The 15352-nt window shown below is 35.4% G+C and overlaps 2 protein-coding genes across 3 annotated transcripts; both read right to left on the bottom strand.

Annotated features, from left to right (window-relative positions):
• Positions 1-3755: 3755 nt before the first annotated feature.
• On the bottom strand, positions 3756-7534 carry LOC306875558 (protein shisa-5-like). The gene is made up of 5 exons (XM_079426216.1): positions 7350-7534; positions 6910-7066; positions 5867-5985; positions 4809-4994; positions 3756-4729 (listed from the first exon to the last, which is right to left on the bottom strand). The coding sequence occupies exons 1-5, from the start codon at positions 7408-7410 to the stop codon at positions 4566-4568; spliced, it is 687 nt and encodes a 228-aa protein (XP_079282342.1). The 5' UTR covers positions 7411-7534; the 3' UTR covers positions 3756-4565.
• A 2131-nt stretch (positions 7535-9665) lies between these two features.
• LOC306875556 (protein shisa-5-like) lies at positions 9666-15265 on the bottom strand. Of its 2 annotated transcripts, none has more exons than XM_079426214.1 (8): positions 15192-15265; positions 14216-14339; positions 12024-12184; positions 11778-11939; positions 11543-11695; positions 10979-11098; positions 10644-10764; positions 9666-9977 (listed from the first exon to the last, which is right to left on the bottom strand). In XM_079426214.1, exons 1-6 carry the CDS (start codon positions 15247-15249, stop codon positions 11046-11048), a joined length of 711 nt encoding a protein of 236 aa, XP_079282340.1. In that variant the 5' UTR covers positions 15250-15265; the 3' UTR covers positions 9666-9977; positions 10644-10764; positions 10979-11045. The 2 variants fall into 2 exon arrangements, with proteins under 2 accessions (XP_079282340.1, XP_079282339.1); XM_079426213.1 differs by having other exon boundaries at positions 9668-9977; positions 10644-10799.
• Positions 15266-15352: the final 87 nt, after the last annotated feature.

Below are 15352 nucleotides of genomic sequence, written 5' to 3'. Positions count from 1 at the left end.
AATGAATCTCTTACTTACCACTGCGCTTTGTTGTTTATGATGAGAGAATTCGCGTGAGAGCTGAATTCAGTCAGCAAGTGCATGCAGTGAACAAAAAACTCATCTGAACGCCTCTGATTGGCTCTGATTGCATTCATAAGCCCAACAGATTTCTCGTGTGATTGGTTATGTGCAACGCTGTAAAAACGCATAAAAAATCATGGCGCAACATTGGGCAGATCTAAATTTAATGCTGCAGTCAACACTTTTTGCATTTGCATTTTATTCGCGACAGCCGTAATGGATTTAGTTTAACTGTACGGCAGCATTTGTGTGTGTTGCCATAATTTCTAAGCGGAAACTGGCCAGGGACGAGTCATTATTTACAATTTACAAATCCTTGGGAACTTTTGGAATAACATAAATGCACAACTGCATAAAATATATAACACTGTGCAAGTAGTTTTTGGATATTTTATTACGAAAAACGTACATATTTTTCAAGTTGGCATGAAATGAAAATGTTATTGTGAATGATTCATTGATGTATATTTACTTTTTCACAATTTTGAATTAAAATCTAATAACTGTATATATCTTCCAATGAAACGTCAGACTTCTCTCAGGTGATGTATGCCAGACTTCTCCAATAACCCTGCCCCCTTTTTTACAATCACATAAGCTGCGTCCGAAATCACATACTCTCGAATAAGTAGTTAGTTCATGAGTGTTAAAAACGCATGTTCTATATAGTATGAATGTGCACTGTCATGTGGTCACCAGCATCAGTTGTGTCGCTTCAACAACATTCACAAATCCTCTCCTGTGGCTTCATGGGATAGTAAAGTGTCTATCAGATGCATACTTCAGAATCTTACCAGAAGTAGGTCAGGTACTTTGTAGATACTGTGAATTTGGACATACTACTCTGTTCACATGCTGTTTTTGGCCTACTGTAGGAAAGTATGCAATTTTGGATGCAGCCAATCACATTCAGATCTGCCTTCATCCAATCAACAACCAACTTTAATTCTTTGGCTTAATTCTTAAGTCATTTGCAGTTAATATATGCATATTTTCTTGCAAGTAACCCTAATGGCCCAAGGAGCATTGTCATTGTCCAATCATGCCTTAATTTTGACATGTCTGTAGTGTTGCATCCTTCTTGAGAGCTTTTCTTAATTTTGGACTTTTCAGTGCCTGTTAAATCTTTTTTCCCATTTTTCCAAAGGTTCATGAAGAATCGTTCTTTCGATCTAATTCTTTTCAATGAATGTATTCACATATGCTCATCTGAGATGTGAAAGTAGACAAGAGTAGGCAGATACAATGAGGGGAGGAGTGAAAAGTTCAGTCAAGACAGACAATTCTCACTTAGTGAATCAGCCACCTACGAGACATTGTATCATTCACGCTCACGTGCTTTATTACTAATAAATTAGAAGTTATTTAAATTCTGTTGCTTTTATATGAAAATAAATATGAGGAATAAGACACCCGGTTATTTAATTTTTCTGACTGATGTTTGGAGAAGTCTGGCATACATCACCAGAGAGATGTCATTTTCACTGGAAGGTCCCATTTTCATTAAATATTACAAGAAAAAAAAAAAATTAAACGGTGTATTTATGGATGGATTGTTCACAATAAGATTGGGTACATTTTCAATGTATGCTGACTTTAATTCTGTTAGAGGATAAGGAATAGCATTATTGCAAAGTTGAAATATATCATTTAAAGAATGAGGTAAACAGTTTTCAAAATGTCAGGATTTCCCCATTCTGGTTGATATGAGTTGGTTTTGCATGCCTAAAATAACTGCCCAGAGGCGTCGCAAATATGCCCACCTACAGTGAACCTATAGAGAGTATTTCCAGTGTTAGTTAAATGAATTGGTTGTAAATAGTAAAGTGTTACACATTTTATTGCTGCAGAGATTAGCGCATTTTGTAAAACATTTGCAACTGCTCACTTAATCACTTTAAATTATCCCAATTGTTATTTGTTAATTAGGGACTGATGAACAGACATTTAAGGGAATGCAAATTATTGAAAATGAAAATGTGTAAATTAAGCTTTGTATGAACTAGTACTTCAACAACACTGTAATTGTGTCCCATCAGGAAATCATAAATTCTACACTCACTTGCGGGTTTGACGCTTCATTGAACACTTGAGCCAAATACAGGAAATATATCATGTAACACAAAAGTGTTTTCACTTTTCAAGTTGTTTGAACACAAATGTGTGTTGGAAGTGTGTGTACACATCCATCCTATAATGCTAAAAATCCACCCAGTGTTTTTAAAAAAAATCCTATTTCTCAAATCAGGCTGTTCTGAGATTCCTGTTCTGCACAGGCCCCTCCCACGAGAGTTGATTGACAAGACCATCTGACCTTAGACCCGCCCTGAGTGAACTGAGAGCTGTCCGCCTCCACTGCAGGGGAAGCCAAGATATCTCAGATTAAGCGTTTGAGGTGTTTTGTTGTTGGATGTAATAATGAATATAGCAGTCGTCAGTTACTCCCGACATCTGAGCCGCTGAAGATGCAGAGGATTAATGTTACTTTTGTTTTGAGGTGAATGCGCCAATCCCCGATCTACATAAATGCATCTATGTTCGCGCGAATCATTCGTGATCCATCTTCATCTACAGAAGTGAGTATAAGAGTTTTTTTATGAATCTTTTCAAATTGCGTTTTCTAATAATGTGCTAGTTAGCCAGTTTCGTGGCTGAAGTTTAAAGTCTGCTCGTCACCCCACGGAAGAGAGGGGCGGGGTCAGCAAAGTCATTAGCATTAAAAGCAACATGGACTAAAAAACTGCTGATTTTGACAGGGGAAAAAAGGTGTTTTTTACACTACCATTGAGAAATTTTAACCAAAGTATGTTATAGACTTTTCATTAAGACCCTAAAGAATCATATCAACTTGTATAAAATGGGCATCCGATGACCCCTTTAAGACAGGCATTTTGATGGCAGAGAGGGAAAGCAACTAACCCTTGTAGGTCAGTAAGGTCACATAACAGTGACAACATGATGAATGTAGTATGTCTGTATTACATTTATATTTTATTTATTTATTTTATTAGGCTATATTATACTTTTAACGGTTGCAAAGTAATTTCTTAAAAGTACCTCCTCAGATACGATTCTGTAGTATGGCTGAGCCAATTAGAGTAACACAACGGGTTTGCTTGGTGCATCTGACAGATGTGTGCGAATTTAAAACACGTCATTTCATGACAAAATATTTAAAGCACTGTTGAAAAGGTATCAAATTAACAAACACTTAAAATGTTCAAAAGTATGTTACTTTACAGTTAAGTAGTGAAAAAACTAGAACATATATTTAGTAATCTTTTAGTGTCGAAATCGAAAATCGTAAAAACGCTTTAGATCTACATAAACATCTCCACAACAATGTTTATGTCTAGTGTTATGAAAATTTATCATGGTTTTACTACACATAAAAACAAAAAAGCCATGGGTACAGTAGTTAAACCACTGTAACCACAAATTAACCAATTTGTAGCATCAATACCATGGTAAATGAATATAGTATTCATTTTGTACTAAGCTTTATCAAATTACTATAAGAGTAAAATATGACTTTTGAGAACATATTTAAAGCATACTTAGCATCATATTCAAAACAATAAAAAGAATCTCTCTCTACTAATCTATGAAAATAGGAGTAAAAAGCCTGTACGCAAAATTTTAAAATATTTAAATACATAAATAAAACACTATAGAGATTTTCTTTTTTGTTTCACCAGTAGGAGGTGCTGTGAGTGCACCAAACATTGCATAAAAGACTGTCCAAACTCTACAGAAGTTTTTTTTTTTGGTGTTTGACATCCTTTTTAAATATATTTTTCACATCTTTAAAACATAAAAACATAAAACAACAGTTAAACATTTACAAATTATATAGCCGTTAAACAAATAGGCTGCATCTCAAAAACAATGTCACCTGAAACAATATAATTCAAAAGGAACTGCAAATGACAGTGGTTTCCCCTAATGCTTTAACAAAGGTTGCACTATCAAAAATTTTACCCATTTTCCTACCTTGACAGCCATTCAGTGCTTAAAATATTGCATGTGCATTTAAACTTGTTGCTACTGAAAGTCAGTGGGACTCATGACATAATTGTGGAAATTTTGTGACAGTCATTGTTATTCAATGTTTAGACCCTCAAAGGAAAAATCTCAAAATGGAAACATTGTTGACACTTTCTTTAAACAATCACCATCGCTGCCATTTGAAAAAGTTTTTAATAAAAACTAAAACTGCATTAAAACAATTCAACTCATTGTTTGTAGAAAGTAGAAATACTGAAATGGTATTTTCTTTTAAAACTTACTGGTAATCGTTGATTTATTTATAATTCCACAAAGTGAAAAAAAATTTAAAGTAATAAAACAAAATAACTCAAATTAAAACCAGTAATAACCTGACTCTAACACATCCACTATTCTTGTATAATCCACATTAAATTGGGCACATTCTTACTGCCTCGTGAAAGTGCTTCAGCTTCCACAATCCAGCAATGACTGATTTGACAGATGGCTGTGGTTTAGTAACCGGTCCTTGGTGGCTGCATGTAGGCAGGGTTGTAGGCCGGCTGAGTCGATGTCTCTGAAGGCATATAAGCGACACCCGGCTGGGCGGGCGGCTGCGTGGGGTACATTTCCTGGCCTTCGTCATATGCACTCTGACTAGTGGGATATCCAAGACTCACTGGAAACGGAAAAAATAGTTACTTTCACAGAAAAGACTACTACATGGTTTCAGTATGTTGAGTACTAGGTGTTCTTACTGGCCATGTGATATGAGGGTGGGGGTCCTGGTGCATATGGCTGTCCCTGATATGGTCCCGTCTGCATTGGCTGACTGTAACCCGGATGAGTCGGCACTGGTTGGTATTGTGGGCACTGCATTACAGGCTGCTGCTGCTGAACGAGCTGTGTATTTGTGACTGTAGTTACATTCACTCCTGCCACAGCTGAGGGAAAAAAAGACAATTTTACCAGCCCCCTAAATAATGTATAATCCCCATTAATAGAATAGTTCATCCAAAAAAGGAACATTTGCTGAATATTTGTTCACTATCGGGCTGTCCGAGATGTAGATGAATTTGTTTCTTGTCGAAATGTAGTATTACTTGCTCACCAATGGATGCTCTGCAGTGAATGGGTGCCGTCAGAATAAGAGTTTAAACAGCTGATAAAAAGATCACAATAATTTACAAGTAATCCACACCACTCCAGTCCATCAATTAACATCTAGTGAAGCGAAAAGCTATGTTTGTAGGAAACAAATCCATTATTAAGACGTTTTTAACGTAAATCCATAATAACACTTCCTCAAGTGTAAAAGTCCATCTTCTGTTGCCTCTCACATCAAAATCCATATTTAAAATAACATATTTGTTTAGAACTGTTTTCGCTTGTAAGCGGTGCTTGATCTGTGCATATTTCACTCCTGATTCAGACAAGACCATTTTTTTTCCTTGGAGATAGCAATATTATGGATATTTTGACCAAATGTGACGGTCTGAAGTTAAAAATGCTTTAATGACGAATTTGTTTCTTACAAATGTCTTTGCTTCGCAAGACGTTAATTGATGGACTGGAGTGGTGTGAATTACTTGTGGATTATTATGATGTTTTTATCAGCTGTTTGGACTCTCATTCTGACGGCACCCATTCACTGCAGAGCATCCATTTGAACAAGTGATGTAATGCTAAATTTCTACAAATCTGTTCCCATGAAGAAACAAACTCATCTTGGACAGCCCAAGGGTGAACAAATGGCCTGAGGGTGAGTACATTTTCAGTTTTTGGTGAACTATTCCTTTAATACTAAAACACTTACGTCTAGGTTTTCTACACATTTTATAGATGCAGCAACAGGGGCAGCAGCAGCAGGTGATGAACAGAATGATGAGGACCACAAACCCCACTGTTACTGAGCCAATGACAGTCTTACTGTTTCTGCAGTTAGACAGATACAAATATGAAGCAACAAGCATTAGAAAAGCTCTTTAGCATAAATAAAATCTTATTTATGTATTAAAATGTTATTAACATTTCATTTATTTAAATTGCATTACTTATTAATTTAATTAAACTACACTGGTTTAACGAAAACACACTGGTGCTGTGGTTAGTTTGATTTGTGCTTGGATTATTAAAAATATATAATATCAAATCAAGATTCAAACCAGGGCTCTAATTGCAAACTATGCCACTAAAAAAAAAAAAAAGGAAAACATTGTTTGTATAAAATATTTGTTACAACATTTTTTCCCCCTTTGGTCATGCCCTATCTTGCCTATAGGCCAAATATGTAGAAGCTGCCAAAAATGTATCATACCATGTCTCTCCTGCTTTCTCTTCAAATTGACGGCTTTTTAAAGCAACAATTTAAACTGTTTGTTCTTTATTAAATAACAAAGTGACAGTTAAAAGCGTAACAAGGTTAATCTGTGGGATGCATTTTGCAAACTGCATCACAAAAAGACTACAACCAGGAAATGGTGGGAGGGGCAAGAAAAGCGAAAGATTGAACACAATGCGGAAACCTTAGGAAAGTACATTTCAAGATAGAGCTTTAGGTTAGGATATTAACAGTAGCCTATTACACAGGACACATTTAAGTAGAAATCACTGCATTGTACAGTACCTCAGTTTACAGAATTATCAGTTATGGATGATGAGAGAAATTAAACCATTAACTGACCAAATTATGAAACTTGTCATTTTTGAAGATTCAAACAGTCACGTTGTTCTTCGAAAATTGTCCTTTGTGTTCAGAGAGTGAAAGATAATCATAGCCTACGACATGAGGGTGTATAAAAATGAACTTTTGGCTCTAACAGACATTTGTATTAAGAATGGAATGACTTAAGACCTTACAAAGTGCAGAGGTTTTGCTCAATATTGGATAACCTCGAATGAACACTGGAGCAGCAGTATCTCTTATAGCAGCTTCCACAGCAGTGCTGTAAAAAACCGCAGTTAATCCTAGACTTGTACTCGTTATTGCTGGTGATGTAGCTATTACAGTCACCACCTAAAAGTCAAACAAAAGGACAGTAGAAATGTGAGACATTTTATATATATATATATATATATATATATATATATATATATATATATATATATAAACATATGATGACATTATAAATTCTAAGACAGTCAAGAGAAAGGACTTTATAACATGAACATCGTGAGGTAGGCCTTCCGTTAAATTAAGCGCTGAATAATGATTTTTGTACTTGGCAGCCGTCGGTAAACCACACAAAAACAAGTTTAAAATGTTACTTTAGCTTTTTGTAACAGGTTGTCTAACTTACCAGCTTTTACCGTGACTAAACCTGCAGACAGGAGCAGAAGAACCGCTAAGGTAGATGCCATTGTGCAGCTCTTCGTCTTTACTCTCCTTCTCTTGATGCCTACACTATTACAAAATCGGCTCGTGGGCGTCTAAAGAACCAAAGACACCTTTTTCCTGTTTTCTGTCATCAACTGCACGCAAACACTGAGGAGAAACGAAAGCGAAAGGAAAAAACACACACACAACTGTTGAAGTCAAACTTGTTAAAGATGTAGGCTAAATTGAAACATTAACCAATGCCATCAAAATGTGTTAGTCATTGGTTCCAACAGCCTAAATATATCACAAATCTTTTATATCACATACACTGCCATTCAAAAGTTTGAGATCAGTAAGATTTTTAATGTTTTTTTAATTGAGTCTCTTATGCTCATCAAGGCTGCATTTCTTTGATCAAAAATACAGAAATAACAGTAGTATTGTGAAATAATATTGCAATAAAAGTATTAATTTCTTTAAAAAAGAAGAAAGAAAACTTTTGAATAGCAGTGTACATTGTAACACAACATGTCTATTTTGAAGAAACATTGTTCTTTTTAACTTTTTATTTATCAAAGAATCTTGAAGAAAGTATCACATGTCCCAGAAAATATTAGGCAGTTTCCTAAATGGATTATAAATCAACATATTAGAATGATTTCTGAAGGATCATGTGACAGTGAAGTCTGGAGAAATGATGCTGAAAATTCAGCTTTGATCACAGAAATAAATTATATTTTAAAGCATATTAAAATAGAAAACTGTAATTTAAAATTGCAATAATAGGCTATTTCACAAATTTATTTTTTCTGTATTTTTGATCAAATAAATGCAGATGAGCATAAGAAACTTTAAAAAACATTAAATATCTTACTGATCCCAAGCTTTTGAATGGCAACATACATACATATACATACATGCATACACAGTGCTGTCAAAATTAGCGCATTATTTAATTTTTCGGAGTGTCTATTTACACTAAGTGCAAATAGCCTGCCTTGTTGGCAAAGGCTATTTACACTAACTCTGCCCACTAAAGTGAGTTTGGGTTAGTCACCATTAAAAAAATAACTCATTTAGCATCAGTTTCAGTGGTGTTGATGGTAAGGCTTATGCTTTTTGATGCGATTGACCCGAGTTCGAACCCGCCTTTTGCCGAACTTTTTTTCCTCTGTTTAAAATCTCATATCGCATCATAAAGGCATTTATTTTAAATAAAAATGAAGTAAATAATCAAAAAGTTGCGTATTGCAGGGTAGGTGTAGGGAGGGCATATTTTCCCAATAAGGTGGCACCCATTTAATAATTTGAATTAAAACTTACACTCAATACATTATTATTGCGTACTGTTTTATAATGTACTACAATACTGAGGTGCAGATAATTGCCACTATTTGCAATAAGTAGTATAAATAGCAGAAAATCTTGCTATTTTAACAGTGTAAATAGAATCTATAGCTATTTGCACTTTGTGTAAATAGTATATCGATATAAAATACTGCTATTTTCACTTGGTGTAAATAGTATCTTTCGCTAAAAAAATATGCTATTTGCACTTGCAAATAGCCGCTGCCTTTTTCAGTTTAACGCGTTAAAAATACTTAACACAGTTAACGCAGCTAGGGTTGGCCACCACTCACAACTGCTTTTTCTGTCACTTTTTCTCTTGACAAGAAGTGCATTTATTCAGTCACAAAATGTCTTTACGAGCACATCAAACGGGAGACGTTTCAGACGCGTTTGGTGATGAGTTTTTGGCTCAAGGTCTGCATATAAAGTCACACCAGAGGTGTTCAGCTGGGATCAGGACTTGGTTTCTGCAGACCAGTCAAGTTCTTCCACACTGACTGAATCAATCACGTCTTTTTGAACCGTGTCTTATACACAGAGGCACTGTCATGTTAGAATAGAAAAGGGTCCTGTCCAAACTGTTGCTATAACATTAGAAGCACACAATTCCCTAGAATATCATTATATGCTTCAACATTAAGATTTGTACTCATAGAAATTACTAAAGTAGTCAAACATGTTCATTAGAAGGGGGTGACCCAATACTTTTGGCAATATAGTGTATGTCCAAAATGTACAATAAAAACTGTCTCTTTCCTCTAAGATGGTGTTAGATTTTTTTCGCACATTGAAAAAAGTTAGGTTTAAGATTTCTGCTATATTTATTCACCATAAATGTGAATTTGAAGTTGATTTGTTTGATAGAATAATGTTCAAAAACTACAATAAAATCATGCAAAGTGTTGTTTTTTACACAGAAATGATACATGAGCTTTTGACCATTAAAAAAATTGTTCAAAATGCCTTTTATTGATGATTAAATAAAATACCATAGAATAAAATAAACAAATTTGGTAGAGAAACAAATGACACATGACAGGTGTAAATAAAAAAAGTTCACAAAGCGTATAAACTTTTTGGGGGGGGGTGAGGGTGGGTGGTTAACTGGTATTTGGTGATTCCACATAAGCAGGGTTGTATGGGGCTTGAGGTGAGGTGTAGTCTGTGGGAAGCGCTGGTTGAACCGGTGGTCTTAGAGGGTACATGATCTGACCACCATCATATGCTGCCTGGCTGTAGGGAGCAGGAAACGAACCTGCTGGAAAATGAAAAAACAAATAAAAGCAAATAAAAATGAGGTTGTTTGGTAATTAAAGATAGGATTGATATTTTTTCCCTTAAATTTTCAAATGTAAAGTTTCTTGTTTTCAGTGTCTGCGGCAGGTGAGGTGCAGTCTGAGGGCAGAGATGACTGTAGAGGATATGTGTCCTGAAATTAAAACCAAAAATGTTGGTTTTAATTTCCCATTGCGAAATCATTCTCCTTGCCCACTGTCGCCACAATCCTGTTCTCAAAAACTCACACTATTGTTACGCAAGTTTATTCTTGGCATGTGAACAAACTGTTTTTCACACAAAACAGAAAACGAAGTAGTTTAGGTGTTTTTGAGCTTTGGCTCTCTGCTTCCTCTCACATTTTAATTGGCTCTTGCTGTCTTGCTTGTCGGAGCCGGAGCACACACACTTGTAGGCGGGTCTTAATAATTAAGTAGCAAATTTGTTGCAACCTGAGCTTTTTGTTAAAGACTTAAAACAATAAAAGTTCAACAACATTTGGTCTTGTAAAATGCGCTAGACCGTTAAAATAGGCAGATATATAAGCAAATATATTAATAGCCGCAGCATTATTTTCAATTGCACTACCTATTGTTTAGCATAAAAATAAAATAAACAAAACTTTCAGGTAGATGTTTGCAGATCTTACCAGGCTCCTGATATGTGGGTGGTGGTCCCGGTACACAAGTTTGCTGACATGGTCCTGTCAGAATGGGATGCCCTCCGTAAGCTGGCTGTAGGTTATTAGCCACTGGCTGGTGATGTGAGTACTGTGGGTGATATGTAGCCGTTACTGACTGCAGATCTACAAAACAGGATTTGAAAGCATTAAGTATGTGCAAAATCCACATGCATTTGGTAGCCTATTATTTGCATGGCTATGATAGTGCCTTCTATATTTATAGCCAAAATCTTAATATCATACCAAAAACTATATTTACTGTCCTTTACCAGTTTGATTAAACAAAAAATTAAGACACTTACCTCCTATCACTGTGAATATAACTTTAGGAAAGAGCAGAAGTCCCCTTCAGTAGCTCGTTGATTGTGCTTATGTAGTATTTCCTGATAAGTGGCTATAGTGTCCCTCCCATGCAAGAAACTCTCAACAAAACCAAAAACCACCAGGGTAACGTGTGAAGCATATTGATTTTAAATACACAGTCCTATAAATACACACAGACATGATGCATAATTTCTTCAACTAAGCTCTGATAGTCAACTTGACTCTTGCTTATAGTTTGATTAAATAGACACATTCATAACTTAATTTACAATCACAAAATATCTGTACCAATCTAGAATCCAAAATAACTACAATGGATAGATCTTTGGTTAGAATAGAGAGAAAGAAACAAATTCAAGTGTTTAATGCCAGTGTAAACAATGGCGAACGAGAGAGTATAAATATGGCAGTATTAATAGACAACAACAGTACTAGTATTCTTAAATGCCTTTATACGATAGTTTCCACAGTAGCTTCACAATTCACAACAGCAGAGCAGAAATGCGTAACCCTCCACAATGCAGCGGTTTGGGTTTAGTTACTGGTATTGACGACTGAACTGGTGTAACCGGTGTCAGCAGGGTTGTATGCTGGTTGAGGTGATGTGCAGTCTGAGGGAAGAGATGACTGTAGAGGATATGTGGCCTGACCACCATCATACACAACCTGGATGGGAACAGGATTCCCTGAACCTACTGGAAACCAAAGACAGCAATCATTTTGATGGTTCACCATCTTGGCTCAAATAGTCTTGGTCATCTCGTTTGCAGATCTTACCAGCCTCCTGATATGAGGGTGGTGGTCCAGTTGGCATTGGTTGGCCTCCACAAGGTAGGTTATTAGGCAAAGCCTGGTACGAAAGGTACTGACCTCCCGGAATGACGGCTGAAGGCTGCGGAAGGTATTGTCTCGTCACGACCGTAGTTGTCGTAGTCACAGCTGTGTGAAGAATCAAAGGTGGAGCAACGTTGAAATGACATTCTAAAAACATTCAGCCATTTTGACGTACAAACATTGACTTACGTCCAGGGTTTCTGAACTTCTTATAGAGATAGCAGCATGGACAGACCCAGCAGATGAGGAACAAAATAATGATGATGACAGCCAATAGTATGGAGGTACCGATGACAATAGGAACGACTTTGTTTTGAGGAGAATATTCAGGTGAAAACTTGAGGCCTTTGCTGTTGAACAGATAACACAGAAGAAATGTAATAATAGGTTACAAATGGAGATAACAGCCTATCTGTTTCAGTCATCCACTTGTGTGTGAACAGAGCCCAAGATTCAGTTGTGATTGTATTTGAAACGTTCACTCGACAAATCCTGTCGTCTTGGGACTGAAGAGGGAAATGGCAGGAAGGTATTTCCTCTAGGGTTCCTGTTCTCTTAATCTCTCAAAATAATGGCAGCTCTGTCCAAAACTTGGTTTTGATGGCCCTCTATTATGTTTAAATCTACTTGCCAAAAATTGACCTTTTTTACAAACAGGTTTTGCTATGGAAGTTCTCGTTAGGGTCAGTATCACCATAGAGTGCCTTTCAACCCTCACAATACTGAAAAATGTTGGTTTTAATTTCCTATTCGCTTTGTCATATCATATATAGTAGACACTCAAGTACTATAGAAACATATTAGATAATTTATCACATTTTTTTAGATAATTATGGGCCATTATTTGAAGCATAAACCATAAGATTTGTCCACCCTGTCATGGACATATATATTACTGTTAAATACATTTTCAATGCAAAATTAGGATGCAAATGATATTTTCTTAAAGGTATGATGTCCCTTTCCTAAACAGGGTTATTTGTTTGCTCTCAAATCATAAATACATAAAAGATTTAATGTAATCTGTCTTTTTAAAGAAACTCATACAATTCACACATGTATTTTTTTCTTATTTGGAGGAAACTGATATTTGGATGCAGTTTGCATATTATTGCCCCCACACCTAGCTATTGAACACACTGGATTATATAGATATGATTGAATTATCATTTCAAATATTATTGTAAAATATCAAGATGACAGGGTGGACCAGCACATGACGGTGTGGATACATAATGCAGAACATACAAATCATGACAAAATATGAAAATGAAACATTCTACTTCTAAAAAATAATATAATAATAATAATAATAATAAATATAAATACATCCTCAGTCACATTGATATACCGACCCCTCCCCATTAATTTTCATTCAGTCCACCCTGTCATGCGTCTGTCCACTCTATTGAGTCTAAATGGCTGACAGGGTGGACATTGAGCTTCATTTAGCATATTAGCTTACAACAAACTGTGACTAGCTAAATATTTAGTCTGATTGTAGAAGACAATTTGGTATATTTAAACTTACATATTTTGAAAATACTGTATTCTGATCACTTCTGGCATATTGTATGCCGACGAGGTGGATATGTTAAGCTTGGGAAAAGCAAGTAAACTCATACGAAGAAAATTTGTAAATTGAAAAGTCACTAATTTATTCACATAAGCGGTTGAAATTCTCGCCACTGAAGAGACAAATAATCTGTTGTCCTGATGTCACTAAAGGGGATGGCCTTTTCTTAAATGGGGGGATTTCCCAACAGGACAGGGTGGACAACCATTCAAAGGACATGGAAAAACTCGTATTTTTTATTAATTAAAAATATCGATTTTATTATTACCAAATGATCAATACACTCAAATTGAGTTTAACAAAATATTAATAGAGCACAAAAATTTTTATAATTTGACTATTATCAAATTTAACGAGCAGTACATGGGACAAAGCAAAACACACATCCTCTACACAAAACTAAAAAAAATATCTAAAGAGTCAAGTAATGCTTTTGTAATGAATATAAAAACTTAGTCTAATATAACACACCCTTTCATAGTAATTTTTATGTTAAGTTATCATGGCAAATTAGTTATGTACGGGACACCAAAAGGCACCCTACAGTGATATTGACCCATATATTTTTAAAATGGGGTTTCAGATTTATTTAGTATTTAGTATGAACAAACTAAATTAACTAGTAAACTAAAGATTGGATGTGCATGATTCTAACAATCTGGTTAGAAAACAATATAAATTATCACAAACTTATCAGAATAAATACCCAGTGGTAACAGCTGGCGAGGGAGAAATATTAAACGCTTAGCTCTGATTTATTATTAAGAAAGAAAGAAAGAAAAAAAAAAAAAAAATCACTCCTTACAAAAGACAGTCTTCAATAGCCAATATTTTTTGTGGATCAGAGCAGCAGTAGTTCTCATCACAGGTCCCACAGCAGAACTGGGAACTCCAAAAGTCACAGACTATAGAGTGGCAACTCTCAACACCTAAACAAATGAAACAGAGGAATGGGAGCAGTTTTAAAAGTAATTCAATTCTTTAACCTGTCTTGTGAATCACGTGTTTGGAAGTTTGAAGTAAAGCATCAGTGTTCATGTTTAAGATGTAAGAGAAACTCCAGAAACACCCTTTAAATCACAGTAAAATGACAATAATAGTGTTGAGCAATTAAAACTTTTCTGTTTAGTCAGTGGCTGAAGGTTGTGACTCAGCAGCCATTCAAATATTTTATTTTCAGTATTTTATTAACGAGAAAAACAACAGAAGTCTGGCACACAGAATATTAGCATTTTAATGGCAAACATCACATGTGTGAACAAAAAAACGATTGCATGTAAACACACAAAAAAAATCGGACTCTTCATTTTCATCAATCGGTTCTTTCAAAAGAATATAATTTGCCTTGCATTAAACAACACTAAAATGCAATGTTCACTCACGAGTCTGACTGTCGTGTCCAAATCGGTCAGGCCAATTAAACCTTGTTCAATTGATTCATTAAAAAAAAAAAAAAAAAAAAAAAAAGGAATGAAACGAACACTTCCTTATCCAACATCTTTACTTGTTTGTAGTATTACTGATCATATTACAGTTTAAATCACCATAAACATTTTAACTTCTGCATAACAATATGGAAACATTAACACTAACATAATATGCGTACTAGCACACTTAATTACCTCCACGTGCTTTCGCTGGCGTGCCAAACGCGCAAAAACAGTTTAGAAAAATATTAAAATAAATTATTACAAATTTGAAAACATGACATCCGTCCTGCATTCGTAATCCAAAAACAAATCAAGTTTAAAACGTTTAGAAATGCTTCCTTAGACACTTACCGACTACAGCCGTGAATAATCCCGCGGACAGGAGAAGAACTGAGAAGTTAGAAGCCATAGTGCTGCTCCTCACCTTCAATGAGGAGAGGGCGTGGGACGACTGCCTGCTTATAACAGACGTGTGGGGGACTAATCCTTTCCAAGCCAAGACAAAACCAAAC

Source organism: Barbus barbus, assembly GCF_936440315.1.
Source record: "Barbus barbus genome assembly, chromosome: 9".
NCBI classification, from domain to species: Eukaryota; Metazoa; Chordata; class Actinopteri; order Cypriniformes; family Cyprinidae; genus Barbus; species Barbus barbus.
Note: the sequence above shows the minus strand (reverse complement) of the source record. Positions and strands in the feature narration are given on the sequence as shown.

What these genes read in the sequence shown, in the direction of transcription:
- LOC306875556 (XM_079426214.1), bottom strand. Translation starts at nt 15,249, where the DNA reads ATGGCTTCTAACTTCTCAGTTCTTCTCCTGTCCGCGGGATTATTCACG. An exon ending in ATTATTCACGGCTGTAGTCG is followed by an intron (nt 14,340 to 15,191) that starts GTAAGTGTCTAA and finishes TCATTTGTTTAG; the next exon opens with GTGTTGAGAGTTGCCACTCT. An exon ending in GCTATTGAAGACTGTCTTTT is followed by an intron (nt 12,185 to 14,215) that starts GTAAGGAGTGAT and finishes TCTGTTCAACAG; the next exon opens with CAAAGGCCTCAAGTTTTCAC.
- LOC306875558 (XM_079426216.1), bottom strand. Translation starts at nt 7,410, where the DNA reads ATGGCATCTACCTTAGCGGTTCTTCTGCTCCTGTCTGCAGGTTTAGTC. An exon ending in GAGCAAAACCTCTGCACTTT is followed by an intron (nt 5,986 to 6,909) that starts GTAAGGTCTTAA and finishes GTCTAACTGCAG; the next exon opens with AAACAGTAAGACTGTCATTG. An exon ending in AATGTGTAGAAAACCTAGAC is followed by an intron (nt 4,995 to 5,866) that starts GTAAGTGTTTTA and finishes TTTTTCCCTCAG; the next exon opens with CTGTGGCAGGAGTGAATGTA.